The sequence below is a fragment of the Suncus etruscus genome, chromosome 18 (assembly GCF_024139225.1).
Source record: "Suncus etruscus isolate mSunEtr1 chromosome 18, mSunEtr1.pri.cur, whole genome shotgun sequence".
Classification (NCBI taxonomy): Eukaryota; Metazoa; Chordata; class Mammalia; order Eulipotyphla; family Soricidae; genus Suncus; species Suncus etruscus.
The window spans coordinates 39534192-39553681 of record NC_064865.1 but is presented as its reverse complement, the minus strand read 5'-3'; the positions used below and the strand labels follow the sequence as shown (position 1 = coordinate 39553681).

At 51.8% G+C, this 19490-nt stretch overlaps 1 protein-coding gene across 1 annotated transcript in view; it reads right to left on the bottom strand.

Annotated features, from left to right (window-relative positions):
• PPARD (peroxisome proliferator activated receptor delta) overlaps window positions 1-19490 on the bottom strand; it is an 88319-nt gene that overhangs the window by 3540 nt on the left and 65289 nt on the right. The window contains exons 3-5 of the mRNA XM_049765264.1: window positions 8557-8787; window positions 1972-2126; window positions 1074-1212 (exon numbers count right to left, since the gene is read on the bottom strand). Coding sequence (XP_049621221.1) covers window positions 1074-1212; window positions 1972-2126; window positions 8557-8686 — 424 coding nt within the window. The 5' untranslated portion in view covers window positions 8687-8787. The remainder of the gene's footprint in view (window positions 1-1073; window positions 1213-1971; window positions 2127-8556; window positions 8788-19490) is intronic.

Below are 19490 nucleotides of genomic sequence, written 5' to 3'. Positions count from 1 at the left end.
GGCCTAAGGAGGCAGGTGGCTGAGGGACAGTCTTGTGTCAATGCTTGAGTCCCTCTGTCTGGTGCTGTGGCTCACGAGCCATGGGGCAGCGGGCAGGATGCCTCTCCACCCCTCAATTTTCCAGCTGGAAAAATGGGGTCAGTTCTTAGCCCTCCCTGGGCTGTGAGAATGTCTGAATGAGAGTGCGCAAGGCAGATGCTCCCAACTAATAGATGAAGGACACAGGACACAAAACTGGCTTCCTTCAGAGGGAAAAATGAGAAGAACTGCTAGTCTGAGGGAGCTGAGGAAAGCGCCTTATCCTCCCTGTCCATGGACAGGCAGACAGGCAGAGGGGAGGCTCTGGGGAATTTGGTTCTCCACCCTCATGGGTATAAGACAAGGCATCAGTGATAGAGACAGTCAAGCAAGAAGGGGTCCCTTTCTTCTCTGGGGGTCTGACTGAATGGGTTTTGCAGAATCCTACTCCAGGCCTCAGAAGGCCTGGGGCAGAAGGCAGGGCAGGCACTGTGGTTGCTTCCTGGCTCCTGCCTGCAACCGTGAGGAGCCTTGGCACTGGCTCTTATCATCTTTTCTTTTCTTTTTTCTTTTTTTGGAGGGTCACACCCAGCAGCACTCAGGGGTTACTCCTGGCTCTACGCTCAGAAATTGCTCCTGGCAGGCTCGGGGGACCATATGGGATGCTGGGATTCGAACCATCATCCTTCTGCATGCAAGGCAAATACCCTCCTCCATGCTATCTCTCCAGCCCTCTTATAGTCTTTTCTTAGGAAACTACTCCCAGCAAGGAGCCGGGGCCACATGTGGAACCTCTTTCAGGCTCATCTTGACCCCTTTTCCTGTGGTTAGATTGTGAGAAAGTCTGAGTCTCAGGAGGGACCAGTCTTTAGGACCCTCTCAGATACCTCAGCCATGATGACATCCAGCTCAGAGCTTCGGGACATGGCAGCACTCACTGGATGGTTGGGCCCCCATGCACAGGGCCTCTGACAGCCAGCTTGGGCTAATCTGTGTGCCCTACTTGGAGAACAACTCCCCCATCTTTGCCCCCTGAGGCCGGGGTCCAGGCTCACCGTTGTGGGACATGCCCAGCGCCAGGCATTTCTGGAAGCGGCAGTACTGGCACTTGTTGCGGTTCTTCTTCTGGATCTTGCAGCTCCTCTCGCACCGTTCGTACTCCAGCTTCATGCGGATGGTGCGCCGGAAGAAGCCCTGAGGACAGGAACCAAGACGGGGCTAGGAGGCCGGGCCTTCTCCTGCCCTCGTCCCCCAGATGTGAGGATGGCACTGTTCTTGTTTTGATAGGGTAGGAGCCGGAAGAAAACAGCTCTGAAGTATTTGACACACCATCATTATTTTCCTCCACACATCTGTGTGTCCCAGTGGTGCTCGGGGGACCATATGGGGTGCTGGGAATTCAAACCGGGGTGAGTCCCATGCAAGGCAAAAATGCTTTAACCTCTCTGGCCCAACCATAAGGACTCTCTAAGTTGCTTTGGTGACAGACATTTGCATCCTGAGTTACGAGATAGATAGTAGTCAGTGATGTACGTGCCTGACTATGCGTATTTTTTAGTTCATGGTTTAAGAGGGGGTGTGATTTTGACAAGGGAGCACTTAGGAAGAAACACCAGAAAGTGGCATTGTAGAGAGATACGCTGTATTCTGCTTATTTTTTAAGTACTCTGGGAGATGTGGGCAACCTGATTTGCAGGGATGGTGGTGGTGGTGTTGGTGGCTCAACAACCCCATCTGGTCTTACCTGTCCTCTGGACCAGGTTCCCAGGGGGCGCCAGTACCCAGAGTCCAGGAAAAGGGACCTATCAAACAGGTCAGATAAGGGGTGTCCTCCCCTCCAGCCTGGCAGGAAGCGGAAGCCTGAAATGGGCACCAGGTAGGAATGCCACACTGGGAGGGCCGCAGCCCTTACAGACTGAGCACCGGGTAACCCGCATCTCAGCCCGCACATACCTTGCAGCCCTCACACGCGTGCACGCCATAGTGGAAGCCCGAAGCCTTGTCCCCACACACGCGACACTCCATATGGAGGCTGCCGCCCGACGCCCCGTCGCAGCCCATCTGCAGCTGGTCCAGCAGCGATGGGGGTGAGGCGCTCCGGGAGAGGTCTGTGGACACACAGCGGGGGGCAGGGGGGTCACATGGGTGCAGGGTGTCTGGACTCAGCTGAGCCACTAAAGGACCGTGTGGCCTTGGGGAGTCAGTCGGCCTTTCTGGGGATCAGTTTCTTCATCTTGAAAACAAGTTAATGGCAGCTTTTCTGGGTGGACTGGCAACGTTTCCAAAGCGGGCTTTTTTTTTTCCCCTCCCTTTTTATTATTATTTTTTCCTCCAGTTTCTCTTTTTTTTTCTTCTAGACCTGACACAGCAGGTGTTCCGGAAATGACAGTTAATAGAATCTGGGCTAAGCCAGTGCCTGGGGGTGGGGGTGGAGGGAAGGAAGGCGGGAGGAAACTCATGATCCAGCGGAGGGTGTGGGGAGAGAGAGGGAAGCGGCAGCAGACAGAATCTTTTTAGTCTGTCTTGTAGGAAGTGGCTCGCTTGGCTGGGGGGGAGAGGGGGTGCATTCTGCGGGCACAGACAGGGTGCTGTAGAATTGCTTCTGCAAACCAAAGGAGTAGAGGCAGGCCCGCTGTTGCAGCCTTTGGCCAGAGAAGGCAAGACTCTTGCATGGGCTCCAGAGATGCTGTAAAGGTTCCAACCTGGGAAATAGTGGATTAATAGATGAAACATAGGCCGGAGCCCAAGAGAGATCATGGGGCTCAGGGCAGGAGACCTGGCCGCCACCCTTGACACTACAGTGTGCTCCCAACATGGAGTTGGCAATAGCTTCAGAGCACTGTCAGATGTGGCCCCCAATAAGAGAAAAAAGTCCAGACCCCTGATTATTTTTCCAGACCTATTCTATTCTATGCACAGATATCAGAGCGGGCACTGAGTGGTAAGGACATGGGGGCAGGTGCGCTCTTGGGAGACAGTGAGGACTGTGGGAGCCCTGGAATCTCTCCCAGGGACATTCAAACATGAGCTCATACCCTTAGAGAGAGCATGTGCATGGAGTTCCTGGGCTGGAAGGTTCTAGAATTCCCCAGCTCCAGCCCAAAGCCAGCTGTAATGACGTGCAAAGCCACCCCCTGTCCACCCTGCTCTGACCCATGTCTGCCAATGTCATTTGCTATTCTCCAAGCAGGTAGTAACTCGGGGCAGATGGCACCCAGGGAAACATGCCATGGCGGGAAGACCAGAGCGACACTTTCTAGACCCCACATCCCCACTTCTCTACAGTGCTCAGAAAAAAGATGTGCACGCCCCACATCCAAAGTGTTCATCCAAAGTGTCCTCCTCTCTTCCCACATCCCCCCTTAACTTCTCTAGAAGGGTGAGAGCAGGATCGTTGCCATCCAGACCCTCATCCTGGTGGGCCCAATCATGTGTGAACCCTTCTGGGCTGATTTTCTTTTTTGATATTTTTGTTTTTGAGTCACAACCAGCGATGCTCAGGGGTTACTCCTGACTCTGTACCCAGGAATTACTCTTGGCAGTGCTAAGGGACCATATGGATGCTGAGGACGGAGTGCCCTTACTGCTAAACTATCGCCCTAGTCCCTGGGCTGATTCTTGTGGTTCCTAAAAATCACAAGATCTGCTCTGCTCCTTGGCTCCCAAACTTTTTTTATTTTGTTTTTGGGCCACACCCATTTGATGCTCAGGGGTTACTCCTGGCTAGCGCTCAGAAATCGCCTCTGGCTTGGGGGGACCATATGGGACACAGGGGGATCGAACCGCGGCTAGCGCTTGCAAGGCAGACACCTTACCTCTAGCGCCACCTTCCTGGCCCCGGCTCCCAAACTTTTATTCATACACACAGATTTGGGGTGCTACCACTCCCCTCAGCCCCAAGATGGGGATAGGTCTGGGGTAGTGCAGTCCCCAGAGGGCTTGGCTTCAGGGATGCAGTCGGGCATCCCCTGACATACATACATACAGATACCTATTTGTTCTCCCACATCAGAAAAATCAGAAAAATCTCACGGATCATCAGGGCACCCCGTGACTCTGGGGGGGGGGCCCTGGGTGACAGAAACACTGGGGTCAGCTAGGAAGCCCCTTGTAGAAATGCAGGCTCTGATGACGCTATAGGAGAGTGGGGGTCGGGGATGCCTCTGGAGTGGGCGGTCTGGGTTTCTGGGCTTGAACATCTGCACCTCAGTCTTGGTCTTAAAACCTTTTCTGGGTCCCCCTTGGAGGCCCGCTGGTCCCTTCCACTACTGCAGGGGTCTTCAAACTGCGGCCCACAGAGGAGTCTGATCTGGCCCGCCAGCAGTGAGCGCTGTTTGGTTGCCAAGATATCTGCCAGCATATACACTCAGTGTATATCCAAATATCAGGAACCATGCACTCAAAATGGTAACCATCTTTGGTAGCACTTATGCCTGTGAACAGACTTTTTCAAGAATGAAACATCTGAAATCTCCAACCAGATCAAGATTAACTGATGCCCACTTGCATCACTTGTTACGGCTGGCAGTGACAAATACGGAACCGGACATTGACCATCTCATTAGCCCAAAGCAGGCCCACAGTTCCCATTGAAATACTGGTGCATGATCTGTTTATTTATAAATGGTTTTCATTTTATTTATATAAGATATGTGCAGTGTGAGTAGGAATTAGTAGCTCATATAGTCTGGCCCTCCAGCTCTCTAAGGGACCGTAATCCGGCCCCCACTTTAAAAAGTTTGAAGACCCCTGCACTACTGCCTGGGAGGCTCAGCAGATGGCTGATGCAACACAGGGCAATGCCACTCTCCGTCTTCATTCAATAGATACTTGCCAAGGACCTCCTGGGTGCAAAGTAAGCAAGTGGGATGGGGTGGTAGGAGCCAGCAGACACAAATGCAGATACCTCAACACACAGACACCCCTCTTTGATTCTATTTCTCCAGAGCAAGGTTCCCCTGGGGAAGGGAGGTACTGGGAGGATGGAAGGGAAGTGGAATGGAAGCCTCAGGTGCAACTGGGGAGCACTTCCTGTTTGTTTGCTTAAAGGAGGCAGATTTTCTGGGGTGCTCAGTGATTTTTTTTTCCCTTATGAAAACAGAACAAACCAGCAGCTCAACTCTGCTCTAGAGGGTCCTGATAAAGTTGCAATGGAGTAAAGATCCTGGGAACGGCTGTACCATGGGGCTGAGCTGGTACCCCGGTGCTCTGTGACCTGCCATGTACACACACACGGGTGTGGCCATCGCTGCCAGGCACACCTTCGTCATCACGATAAATGAGACACAGCAGACTGGAGAAGGACACGGCGCCCTCAGAAAAGGCCTGGACTCAGCAGAAACGGTGGCTCCCGAGTCAAGTGTCCGTTGCCCCATCTTTGATCCCAAGTTGAGCAAACAAGACGCTGCTGACCCAATTCTCGGCAGTTTCCACCCGGCTGAGTTTTCTGAGTCTACGTTGCGGAGGCAACGCAGCCACCCGTGAGAGTGGAGGTGGAGGGTGGGTGCCCACAGGGGGCTAACTGGCTACTGACTCTGCTGGCAGAACTCCCATTTGTACAATCTCCTCTGCAGGGACTAGGGGCTGGGTCATGGCCTGGGGTGCAGATATTGCCTGAACTGTGCAAAGCCAGCTGCCTGGGCCCCCCGCCAAGTGCCTGTAGTATGCAGGGCAGTGGCAAGGCCAGGGCGAAGGACGGGCCTCTGCCTCCGCCCCCTGCTAAAACTGTGCCCCTTTCTGCTTGAGAGACTTACTGAAGCAGGAGGGGAGGGGGGACCAGCTCCAGTGAATATTTGTCCAACTGGCTTGAGTTGCTCTGAGATTGACCATATACCCCTGAACTTTGGATCCCATCAATGGAACCAGGGGTAGGTTTCGAGCCAACCTGGTGACGAGGGAACCAGGGGCAAGCTTCACGCCACCCTGGCAACGATTTGTCAACTGCTTCATGAGGCCCTGGTAATGACTTAAGGCTTGTAAAAGCACAAAGAACTCTAGTGCAATGCCTGTTAGCGACAGCCATAAAAGAGAAGATGAAGGAAAGAGAATCTTTTACTTTTCCTGGGATCTCTGGGGTCAGGAAAACTTAAGACTGGCCTGAAGCCTGGAGTTGAAATGTATGACCAGATGTTTCCTGGGAAAGGCCATCCTGCTCTAAACCTAATCTAGGTTAAATGTTTTTATCCCCAGCCATAGAGATAGCACAGGGCCAGAGAGATAGCACCCTAGGGCGTTTGCCTTGTAGGAGGTTGACCCAGGGCAGAGCCAGTTCGATTCCTAGCAGCCTATCTGGTCTCCTGAACCTGTCAGGGGTGATTTCTGAGTGCAAAGCCATGAGTAACCATTGAGGGCCACTGGGTGTGGTCCAAAACCAAATAAAATAAAATTAAAGTTTTATCCTAGCTTTTTTGTTTTCTTGTTTTTTGGGGGCTACACTGGTGCCATTCAGGAGTTACTCCTGGCTATGCACTCAGAAATCATTCCTGGCTTGGGGGGATCGTATGGGACTCTGGGGTTTCAAACTGCAGTCCATCAACACAAGGCAAATGCCCTACAGCTTGTGCAACTGCTCCGGCCCCAATTACAGTCACTTTTTTTTTTTTTTTTTGGTTTTTGGGCCACACCCGGCGAAGCTCAGGGGTTACTCCTGGCTGTCTGCTCAGAAATAGCTTCTGGCAGGCACAGGGGACCATATGGGACACCGGGATTTGAACCAACCACCTTTGGTCCTGGATCGGCTGCTTGCAAGGCAAACACCGCTGTGCTATCTCTCCGGGCCCTACAGTCACTTTTTTTTTTTTTGGTCTTTGGATCATATCCAGCAGTGCTCAGGGGTTATACTCCTGGCTCTACACTCAGAAATCATTCCTGGCAGGCTCAGGGAACCATATGAGATGCCGGGATTCGAACCACCATCCTTCTGCATGCAAGGCAAATACCCTACCTCCATGCTATATCTCCGGCCCCAATTACAGTCACTTTTAACACTTTGCTGTAAACTCTGAGCTGAGGTTCCTGCATCTAGCAGAAGACAATTTATCATGACTTATCTGGCCCTTCTCTATTTCTCCTGCTTAACAAACAATTAACAGGCAGCAAAGGGGCAAGATATTGCTAATCACCTTACCCACACACCCTTTTAACACCCAGAGAGCACACACCCTGCTTTCCCTAATCCCCTTTACTCCCTCTTCCCAGAACACAGAAGCACACACCCTCTTTTAATCCTCTCACATCCTACCTGATTGGCTGACACCCTAATATAAATATCCCTCTCCCACCTAAAATGAACTGTCACTCTCCCTAAGTGGCTGATGGATGTTTCTTTGTGAGTGTTCTACTCGCCCAGGATCTGACCTCAGCAGTGACTCCTACATCTTGGGATCTAAGTTCATCAGAGTCATTTACAGGCTCGGTCCTCTGGCCAGTACTGGGGGGGAGAAGTGCAGAGCGAGCAAGGAACCTCCTCTTAGTCTTCCCCAGTCTGTGCCCTAAATAGGTAGAACAGAGATGGGCTTTGCAGGGACTGGGCCCTTTTCTGCTGCAAGCCAAAGAACTCACCCCCACTTAACTGCCTTTACCCTGAACCACCAAGGAGCCAGGCAAGCTGGGCCTGTGCTGTCCTAATAGCAGTTCACTGAGAATCTGAAGATGGGCTGGGAGCCACCAGAAGCTGCCTGAGGTATAAAGAAGAGCAGAGATGCTGGGGTGGGGCCAAGCGGGGAAGGGACTCCATAAGATACTGGGGATTGAAGTGAGTTGACCACATGCAAGGCAAGCGCCCTATCCCCTGTACTATCTCTAGGCCCCCGCCAAGTCTTCTTTTGTATTTTACTTTTTGGGGCTCCACCTGGTGATTCTCAGTAGTTACTCCTGGCTCTCCATTCAAGGACCACTCCTATTGGTGCCTTGGGAGGACCATATGAGATGCCAGGGATCAAACCTGGGTTGGCTAAATGCCAGATAAATGCTCTATTACGGTACTATCTTGGCCCCACCAAGAAGGAAGCAGTCTTGGTGCTTGCTGTGGATTTGGGGTCTCAGGTGTATTTTCTTTTTTTTTTTTTCTTTTTGGTTTTTGGGTCACACCTGGCAGCGCTCAGGGGTCACTGGCTCTATGCTCAGAAATCGCTCCTGGCAGGCTTGGGGGACCATATGGGATGTCAGGATTCAAACCACCATCCTACTGCATGAGAGGCAAACACCCTACCTCCATGCTATCTCTCTGGCCCCATCAGGTGTATTTTCAAGGGCTCAACATTGCAAGGGAAGCCTGTCTCTCTGGGCTGCCAACTCAGATGGGCTAGTTAGGGTAGGAACAATGAAAATGATGATGACAGGCATGTAAATCCTAATTCATGTTCTAAGTCCACATTCCCTGCCATCCATGTGGAACTGGGGTAAACTGGCAAGCAATTGTGGGGTGTGTGTGTGTGTGTGCCCAGCTGTCTGGCACCAGTCCTGTACCCCATGATGCTGCTGGCAGGCCAGGACCCCAGCCCCGGACTGGGTGTCTGTACCTGCCTGCCCGCAACTCACCTGTGTAGCTGCTGGAAGGCAGCGAGTGCTCTGGTCCCCCATTGAGCTCCGGGGCTCCTTCTGCCTCTGCCACTTCCTCTTTCTCCTCCTCTTCCCGGACCGCAGGGGCTTCCTCCGGTGGCCGCTCCATGGCTGATTACCCCTCGGCACCACGCCTGCAGGCCCGGTCATAGCGCTGGCACCATCTGGGCCTGGACGCAGAGGGACCACAACAGGGCAGCTCCTGTTAGCCTGGGGACAAGAAAGATAGGTCAAGGATGAGCTGGGAGGCACCGGATACGGGAGGGTGCTCTCCACCATACCCCGCTGTGACCCCAATTTCCCAACCGATCTCCCATGCCATGTTTTTATTTTATTTTATATTTTTAGCCACACTGGTGATGCTCAGGGGTTACTCCTGGCCCTGCTCTCAAGAGTCACTCCTGGCAGTGTTTGGGGAATATATGGAATATTTGGTGGGGATCAAACTCGGGTCTGCGCTATTTCTCCATCCCCCCAAGCCATACCAGGCCCTGTGAGTCCCCCACACCTCCCACCCCAACTCTACAGTGGTCATAGAAGATTGCCATGAGGGATTTTTTTCAGTTTCCTTGTTTGCCAGATCTGGAAACAAATGATACCCTCATAATCTGCCCTGAAAGCAAATGATACTCCCACATCTGTCCTGTCCCCAGCCCTCATACTGAAACTCTGCTCAGACAAGCCACCACTCTTTATTATCTGCCCCCACTGGTTTTAATTTCTTTTAAAAATTTTTTTGGGGGCCAGAGCAATGGCACAGTAGGAGGGAGTTTGCCTTGCATGCAGCTGACCCAGGATGGACTTCGGTTTGATCCCCTCGCATCCCATACGGTCCCCTAAGCCAGGAGCAATTTCTGAGCACCTAGCCAGGAGTAACCAGAGTATCATCAGATGTGGCTCAAAAATAATAAAAGGGGCCGGGCGGTGGCGCTAAAGGTAAGGTGCCTGCCTTGCCTGCGCTAGCCTTGGACGGACCGCAGTTCGATCCCCTGGTGTCCCATATGGTCCCCCAAGCCAGGAGCAACTTCTGAGCGCATAGCCAGGAGTAACCCCTGAGCGTTACCGGGTGTGGCCCAAAAACCAAAAAAAAAAAAAAAAAAAATTTTGGTGGGGGGGGGAGCAGCTTCCTCGATTTCCTCAGACTCTCAGCGGGTTTCCTGAAGGCACTTTGGGAATTCACTCAGAGCACAAAAGCTATGCAGTCCTGGAGACATCCTCCTGGGAGTGACAACCACCAGGCAGAGGGGCTCAGCCTCGCAGGGGGGGCCCAGGGAAGGGTTATTGGGGGGTTGGGGGGTAGCAACGTTCAACACTGTGGAGTTAAAGGGGATGCACTAACATACGCACTGAACCATAAGGGCAACTATGAGCTGTGACAGCAGGCTCAGTCTGGGTGCAGGGCAGGAAGGCTGGGCTCTGGGGAATAGGGAGGGGCAGGGAGGAAGTGGCACTCAGTTTTTGGGAAGTGTGTGAAAGAAATAAAGGACCATGAGAAAGTAAGCAAGGCCACACGTTGGTGTGTGGGATGAGTGGGGAATCTAGAAAGCTGTGGACAGAAGGGAGGTCTGCGGAGCAAAATAGTGAGTGCTGGCTAGGAGGGGGTGTGAGGAGAGAGAGAGAGGAGAGAGAGATAGAGGTGAGAGAGAGGATAGAGAGAGAGCATTTGTATGCCTGGTTGTATATGTGTGGTGTGAGCAAATATATGTGTTGTGTAGTGTTAGATTACAGACACCTTGTTTTATCCAGAACAAACATCATCACTCGTTTCTTTGTTTACAACTTGGTTTTGCCCCCAAAACAGAATTGGTTTTGCATGTCTCAAGCAAACCTGGGTGGGACTGCCTCAGGATGGGCCTTCTGTCCTTAGTTCCCTGCCCAAGAGTGGTCTTTGTACTCAATAAAAATGACAGCTTTGGCAGTCAGCCGTCACTCTCGATAGGAGGGAGAAGATTGACAGACTACATGTGTTTCACCCTTAGCCTCGTTTGGTTTATTTCGTGTGGCGAGCTTGCTTCAGACCCACTCACTCAGGGTTGGAAATGCGGCATGTAGATGATTTACAGTCTAGCGTGTGTTTCATGTGGTGCATGTATGTATGATGCATATGATTGTCTCTTAGTGTGCATATACACATGTGGCATGGGCATACAAGCAAGCATGTCTCTATGAGTGCATGCATGTTTCTTTGACACATGACAGAACTAGCTAAAGAGAACAAAAGGGGAAAAATGACAAAAATTAAAGCCATGTGGTACTGGCACATGAACAGACAAGGATGCAGGACAGGGTCCAAAAACAGATGCAAAAACAGTCTGAAAAACATGTGGAACTCGAGTGTGATAAAAAGCAGCCCTTCAGGAGCCGGAGGGGAAGGATACTTGCTCTCCAGAAGGGTGTGGGGCCAATAGAAGGGCAGTCTGGAAAAAGGAAGGCAGTTCATTCACCCGCCTTAAGCCAAGATCATAAACGGGGAGAAATATCTGAATTCTCATCAAAGGGTTCATATCTCGGGGCCGGAAGAGATAGCATGGAGGTAGGGTATTTCCCGTGCATGTAGAAGGACAGTGGTTCGAATTCCGGCATCCCATATGGTCCCCCGAGCCTGCCTCCTATTTCTGAGCCAGGAGTAACTTATGAGCACTGCTGGGTGTGACCCAAAAATCCAAAAAGAAAAAAACAAAAAACAAAAACAAATGGGTTCATTCTCAGAAACATTTTCTGCAAGTAAATAATGAGAGAATGGACCCACAATATGAAAAGAAAAAAAAGTATACGGAAAAGCTCTGCTATTGGTTCTTCAACATATGAGGTTCCCAAAATACGGAGTTATCTGGCTAACTTTCCTCCATTTTTTGGTGTTGTTTTTGGGTCACACCCAGTGGGGCTCAGGGGTTACTCAGGGCTCTGCACTCCTGGCAGGCTCAGGAGACCATATGAGATGCCGGGATTTGAACCACCATCAGTCATGAATTAGTTACGTGCAAGGCAAATGCCCTACTGCTATGCTATCTCTCCGGTCCCCAACTTCCCTCCATTTTATTTTATTTTGTTTTTTGAGCCACACCTAGGAGTGCTCAGAGTTTATTCCTGGTGGGATCGGGGACCTTATAGAACGCTGTGGATCAAACCTGGGTCAGCAGCATACAAGCAAACACTCTCTACTATCACTCCAACCCTTACCTTCCCCCCTTTTTATTTATTTTGTGTGTGTGTGTGTGTGTGTGTGTGTGTGTGTGTGTGTGTGTGTCATACCCGGCAGCACTCAGGGGTTACTCCTGCTCTACACTCAGAAATCGCTCCTGGCAGGCTCGGGAATGCCGGAATTCGAACCACTGTTCTGCATGCAAGGAAAATGCCCTACCTCCATGCTATCTCTCTGGCTCCCCCAGTGGCACCCATAACTCAGAAGTCGCTCCTAGCATGCTGGGGGGGGGGGGGGACACCATATGGTATGCCAGGATTCGAACCAGGGTCCGTCAAGTGTTGGCCTGGCCGCATGCAAGGCAAATGCTTTACCACTGTGCTATACATCTGGTCCCGTCTTCCTCCCTTTTTTTTTTTTTTTTTTTTGGTTTTTGGGCCACACCCGGCGGTGCTCAGGGGTTACTCCTGGCTGTCTGCTCAGAAATAGCTCCTGGCAGGCACGGGGGACCATATGGGACACCGGGATTCGAACCAACCACCTTTGGTCCTGGATCGGCTGCTTGCAAGGCAAACGCCGCTGAGCTATCTCTCCGGGCCCCGTCTTCCTCCCTTTTTAGAAACAATTTCCTCAGTGCCTCCAACTTTTTTTCTAAGGTTACTCCTAGCAGTGTCCCCCCACCCCACATCGACTCACACACAATCAGAAGTGCCTAGCAGGTGATAGATAGTCCACGCGTCGGCAAAGACTAAAATACTCTACATTTTTCATTAAAGGGGAAAAATTACAAACTAAAATATAACTGAAAGAGCAGAGGATGAGTGGCGCAGTTGGTGGAGCATGGGCCTAGCATGTGTGGGCCTTGGGTCTGATCCCTGGCACTGCCGTAGTAACAATGAAAGGAAACAACACAGAAGAAGGCTTTTAGCAGTCGGGTTTAAACAAAAGCTAATACACTGTTGCTGAGCATGGGGTAAAAGGGATGTGGGAAAGGTCAACAGGTGAAAATTGTACAGCACGATCTATCTGGTCATAATCTAGACACCACAGGGCATATTCTCTTGGACTCAGACAATCTCCAAGGTTTTAATGCTAGGGATGAACTTAAGGAAAAGACAAAGTATTGGCACTGTTGATTTATTTTTGTGTGTGTGTGTTTTTTGCACCAGTGATTATTTCACCAGCAGGTGGTGAGCAAGACAAATGTTTAACAGAAGATTTGTCACAGCAATTCTGATCTGAAACACAGAATTTCTCTGCGGCAACAAATAAAGATGATGAAAGTTTATGGACTGACGTGGGAGCTTCTGAGAAAAATCGATGACAGTGACCTGAGCAACGCGCCAATCTTGTGCCAAGTAGTGCAACTGAAAGCCTGTCAAGTTGTATGTGGTGGGGAGCTCTGGAAAGTTCTGGAAGAGTCTGGAACACTGGATGCCCTGAGGAGCGGGTCCCCAGTAGTGACAGACCTAGACCTCACCGGACCTTTCTGTACTCTTTCAGTTCTGAACTGTAGGCACGGAACCTCTGCGAGTGCAGAAAAGTCAGAAGATAAAAAATATAGTGTTTATATTGTCATAAACAATAACAACGTGGAAGAGGAGACATGCTCAGCTTTAAGCCACTTAAGCCTGTTGACTTTTCAGGAGAAGAGGGAGATGTGGCATAGAGCTACAGTGGGGATAGCAGGGAGGACCCGCCAAGTACCCACTGGGAATCCAAACACCACTCAGACAGACCCTGCAAATGTCATGGAGACCGTGCACAGGCTAGCTTGCTTCTTTTTCTCATGTTTTGGTTCTTGGGCTACCCTTGGGGGTGCTCAGGGACAGGCTAGTCTTGGCTCTGTGCCCCAGGGTTGTTCCTGGTGATTGTCAGGGAACCATGGGGTGCTGGGGATCAAACTGGGGCAAAGCCAGTGCCTTCGCTCCTGCACTATCTCTGCAGCCCCAGACTCGGACCTTTCTGGCTCAGGAAATCTCTCGGAAGGGGGACAGCACAGACATGACAATTCAGAGCCACCTCAGGCTGAACTGGCTCCTCGGACACAGAACACTCAGTTCTGAGGGGGCAGGACTGGACCAGTGAGATGCCAAACTCTGTGTGGGTGAGGCTCAATGGTTGCAGAGCGGGATGAAACATCTGATGAACTCTGTTCCTTCATCATGGCAGTTCTGTAACCTGAGGCCTTTTTCCCAAGTAGAATCTTTCAAGTTTATTTCAATTTTTAAAAATGATTATGTAAAAAAATGGCTTTTTTTTTGGGCCACACTCAGCCATGCTCATGTTTTATTCCTAACTCTGTGTTCAGGGTTCACTCCTGGTGATGTTTGGGGACCACATGTGGTGATGGGATCTAACCCTGGTCGGCTACGTGCAAGACATGAACCCTACCTACTGTACGATATATCGGCTGGCCACTTAAAGTAGAACTTTTTGAGGCTTCTTGGTTTGTTTTTGGGCCACATCCAGTGGTGCTCTCTGGCTCTGTACTCAGGATTACTCCTGTTGGCTGGGAGACCATGTGGGTTTGGGGAATCAAACCCAAGATGGCTGCATGGAAGGCAAGTGCCCTATTGCTGGCTCCTAAAGTTTCATTTTTTTTAAACTTTATTATTGATTGATTGATTAATTGGTTTCTGGGCCACACTTGGTGGCACTCAGGGGCCACTCCTGGCTCTGCACTCAGAAATCACCCCGGCAGGCTGGGGGACCGCATGGGATGCTGGGAGCAGAACTGGGTCCCTCCAGGATCAGCTGCATGCAAGGCAAATGCCCTACCCACTATGCTATCTGTCTCTCTGACTCCTCAAAGTAAAGTGTTTTTATGTTTGTGCCATACACAGTGACGCTCAGGGGTTTACTCCTGACTATGCACTCAGAAATCGCTCCTGGCTTGGGGAACCCTATGGGATGCCAGGGGATAAACTGCAGTCCGTCCTAGGTTAACGCGTGCTAGGCAGATGCCTTCCCCCTTGAGCCACTGCTCTGGCCTTCAAAGTAAAGCTTTTAAGGAAGTGTTTGAAAGCCTGACTTTTTGGCTTCTCTTGGAAGTAGGGTGGGATCTGGTTACTCCCAGTGGTGTCCAGGAGATTCAGGGTCAGGTAAAGCTCGGAGGTCCCACATACTAAGGGATCTTTAGAGAGCTGAGCCATCTCCCAGCTTGGCCCCTAGTCTGGAACATGCCAACCACTGCCTCCTGCCATCTCTTCTTTTTTTTTTTTAATTTATTTTTGGGTTTTTGGGCTACACCCAGTGGCACTCAGGAGTTACTCCTGGTTCCCACTCAGAAAATGTTCCTGGAAGGCTTGGGGGACCATAGGGGATGCTGGGGACTGAACCCGGGTCCATCCTGGGTTGGCCGCGTGCCAAGGCAAACGCCCTACCATTGTGCTATTGCTCTAGCCTCTTTTGCCATCATGTCTGTGTTTACTTCTAAGTTGGGTCAGGGTCCTAGAAACTGGATCCTCAGGGACTGGCCCCTGGACAGCTCTGAATTGTCCAGAGGTGAATTCACTGCTCTGACAGGGAAATGGCTCAGGGTGTCCTGCATTCCTCTGAGGCTCTGGGGAAAAGAGCAGCCATGGGTGGGTGGGTGGGGAGCAACTGACACCCAATCCTAACCCTCAGTTCTTTCTGACCGAGACCCAGTTTTCTTCAGGGAAGAAGCATGCTGAGCTAAATACCCCACTTACTGTGCTTGTCAGCAGCTAGATCGCTCCTCTGGGAGGCCCTAGAGAGATGCCGGATATGCTTCTCTGTCCTTCCCAGCCATGAGGGGAGCCCCCAATAGAGAGGGAAGATCAAAGGTACGAGTGTGGGGAAGTCTACCCAGGATCTCCTGGGGGACTTTTCAGAGATGTAGCATTAGATACAGCACATCAGCTAAAAGGCCAGGTCACCACGATCAGGGGTCTGCTCTCAAATTTCTGGGGGTACATGTGGCTGTCTCTGGGTTCTGGCTAGAGCTTTGGCATCAGGACTCAGGGATCCTGGTCATTGATTCTTCCTGGTGTGACCTCACCTGGCTGTGAACATCTATGAACAGACACACATTTTAAGGGAGAAATAGTCAGGAAGCCTAAGGCAAATCAGGGTCTTCATCCCTCCCATGAAAATATCTTGAGGAGTCTCCCTCTTCACAACGGTCTCCTCACCTGTCAACTCTGAGGACGAACCCAGCACCAGAGTGTGGGTGCTCTGGGGACTCACCATATTCTAGGCTTCACCTGCTAAGGACTACCATGATGACTCTGGGACGGGCACAGAGCAGTGAGGTGCAGTCCCTGGGCCCACAGAACAGTAGCAGGGCTACAGCTCAGGCAGGCTGACACCACTTTTGGTCATCTACACTGTGGGGATGGGGAAGAACCAGACTTCATAGGACACTGGGCCCTGGTGGGTCTAGTGGAAACTGCTGTTTGTTTGTTGTTGCTTGGGAAGGGGCACCCAATGATACCCAGGAGCGAATGAGGCACTCCTGGAAATCCTAGGGACAGAACCAGGGTTGACTGCACGTTAAGACAAGTCCCTTAACTCCTGTTCTATTTCCCCAATCCAGTTTTTTCTTTTCTGGGTCATACCTGGCCATGCTTGAGAGTATGTACTGTTCCAAGGACTGAATCTAGGGCTTCTGCCGGCAAAGTGTGGGCAACAGTCCTCTGAACCAAAGCCCAGGCACCTGTTTGTTGTTGTTGTTGTTTTTTTTTTTTTTTTTTTTTTTTTTTTTTTGTGATTTTTGGGTCACACCCAGCAGTGCTCAGGGGTTACTCCTGGCTCCATGCTCAGAAATCGCTCCTGGCAGGCACGGGGGACCATATGGGACGCCGGGATTCGAACCGATGACCTTCTGCATGAAAGGCAAACGCCTTACCTCCATGCTATCTCTCCGGCCCCTGTTGTTGTTTTTTTAAGTTTAGTTATAACCAGCTGTGCTTGGAGGTTACTCCTGGCTCTGCTCTCAGGGATCTCTCCTGGTAGGGTTCAGGGGACTTTATCAGGGTGCCAGGGACCAAACCCAGGTGAGCTGCATGCAAGGCAAACAAATGTCCTATCTGCTGTACTACCCAGCCCTGTCCCCAGCTCCTAGAAGCTGCCCTTCACTTCAGTTTGGGGCCATCAGCCCTAAATCCTCTCTAGCTGTTAGGGCCCAATTATTTCTACAAAGAGTCCCAGATCCCAGGGGTCAGAGCAGGTAAGGCATTTGCCTTACACACAGCTGACCTGGGTTGGATCCCTGGCATTCCATAGGGTCTCCTGAGTACCAGCAGGATCGATTCCTGAGCACAGAGCCCAGAGTAACCCCTGAGCATCACCAGGTGTGGTCTCCCCACAAAATATCCTAGACCTGTGCCCCTGGCTCCTGCCTGCCAGAAGATAAAGGTTATCTGTAAAACAGCTCTGGTCCCCCCCAACTCCTTCCCAGCATCTCCCTCTGAATTCTGAGCTAATAACCCCACACCCAGCCAAGGCCTTTTCTCCTTTAGGACTACCAACATCTTCTCCAAGGAACTCTCCCTGATATGTACCCCAAGATTTGGCACTTCAGATCTGGGCCACTGCACCAAACTGTAACTTCTGCCCAGCTACTAGACACCCCCTCTTCTCCTCCCCAATCTGTCCATCCTGCTGAAGAGGGCTCAGCACCAGGCAGGGGTCTGCCTGGGATTTTGCGGGAGCTCAATACATACATGCAAGACAAACAGATGGGAACCTATTTCCCCAAGTCACAGCGTAAAAGTCACAATATCCACCACTACCACCACCGCCGCCAGGTCACTCCCCCCAGGATGGTCCTGACAAGGCCACACTCCGCATGCAAGTGAGTCCACTCACTCTGGGCCGGACTCATTTCACACTCTGTCCCTCTCCTGCCTGTGACTTGAGACAGACCCCATCAGAACTTCTCAGGAATCCCACCATGTCCCTGGAGCTTGTGTGCTGGTGACAGACAACCCAATGAGCTGAGCTGAAAGAGAGTGTCCTTGGGGCCAGAGTGATGGCACAAGAAGTAGATTGTCTGCCTTGCACACGCTGACCTAGGATGGACTGTGGTTCGATCCCCTGGCGTCTGACATGGTCCTGCAAGCCAGGAGCTATTTCTAAACACAGAACCAGGAATAATCCCTGAGTCTCACCGGGTGTGGGTCCCCCAAAAGAAAACAGAGTGTCCAGCACTGGAACTCTTTATGCACCTCAGAGGGAGCAGGTGACCCCCAGTGTGATAAGGGAATGCGACCAGGGAAAGGTCTCCCCACTTCCCCAATGAGAGCAGTGAGGACGCCCCATAGGACTTCTTCTCAGCCCAGGGAGGTGTGTCCACCCCCTCCTCCAGCTCTTGCCCACAGACTGTGGGAAGGTGGGAGTCAGGGTTGCTGCAGACAGGGCAGAGGCTGCCCACAGTCTGGCAGCGGCTCTCAGGCTCCCCCCCCCCGTGACCTCTGACCTGGGGGTAGAGGCCTGGGGAGTCACTCCTGGGCTTTCCAATCAATCATTAACCCCAAAGCTGACCCACTGCCCTGGTTTTCTGGGTCAGTAGCTCCCAGGCACTCTATTCCCCATATGCCAATTCGGGTCACCCCACTCTCTACAGGACCCATGGGACACCCATGCAACATCTCTGGCTGGGGCAGCTCCTCCTCCGCAGGTGCTGTGGCCCATCAGCAGGGCTGTGTCCATAGCCTAGAACACGGGAAGCCTAAGGAGACCTGAGTAGGGCTGAGGGCTCACCCATGGGGGTATGGGGGCAGGAATTCTCCGTGCTCTGGGCAGGTGCACAGCCAAACTGCAAAGTGCCACCACGGACACAGACAATAGCACACAGAAGACAATGTCCTTACCAGGATGAGAAACACAACCACTGCTAAGGTTCAGCCCAAAATCTGGGACCCCTTTTCTGGTTTTTTTTTTTTTTTGGTTTTTTTTTTTTTGGTTTTTGGGTCACACCCGGCGGTGCTCAGGGGTTACTTCTGGCTGTCTGCTCAGAAAATAGCTCCTGGCAGGCACGGGGGACCATATGGGACACCGGGATTCGAACCAACCACCTTTGGTCCTGGATCGGCTGCTTGCAAGGCAAACACCGCTGTGCTATCTCTCCGGGCCCTGTTTTTTTTTTTTTTTTTTTTTTTTTTCCTTTTCTTTTCTTTTTTTAGAAGGAGGGACCTGACTGGATCTGAGCAGGCCTGAGAGGTGCCTGAGGCAAGCCTGAAAAAACCTGGGAGAGCCTGAGGGGGCTTGATAGGAACCTGATGGGGAGCTTGCGAAGAGCTCTTCGAGGGGGCCTGATGAAGGGCTGAGGAGGCCTGAGAAGTGCAGAGAGAGTGTCTCCCAGTCAGCTTCTCTGGGGAGCACTTGCCCCATCCTCTCTATAGCAGGAGTTTCTGAACCCCCACCCCAGGTTCCTGATCTACCACTCTTGCTTTTCCTAAGACTGTTGGGGCCACATGTGGGTGAGCGGCAGGCATGGCCCTTCCAGGAGACCCTCCAGCAGAGGGGTCTTGTGGGATTCCCAGAGTGGCCCTTGGTGTCCTGGAGGAACTGGGCCTGGGATCAGGACAACTCTGGACCCTTAGGCCTGGGAAGGCTCTCGGATGCACATGCCATTGTGTGCCCTCTCTCCACAGCCAACCCGGCCGCAACCTGGTGATGAAGTCGTGTTCCCCAGCATGACCCAAGAGCACCCTGTCTGCCGATGGCCAAGCCCTGTCCGTGTCGTGCTGTCAGGGCAGCGAGTGTAACTGCAGCACCGCCATGGGCCTGGAGGGCAATTGGA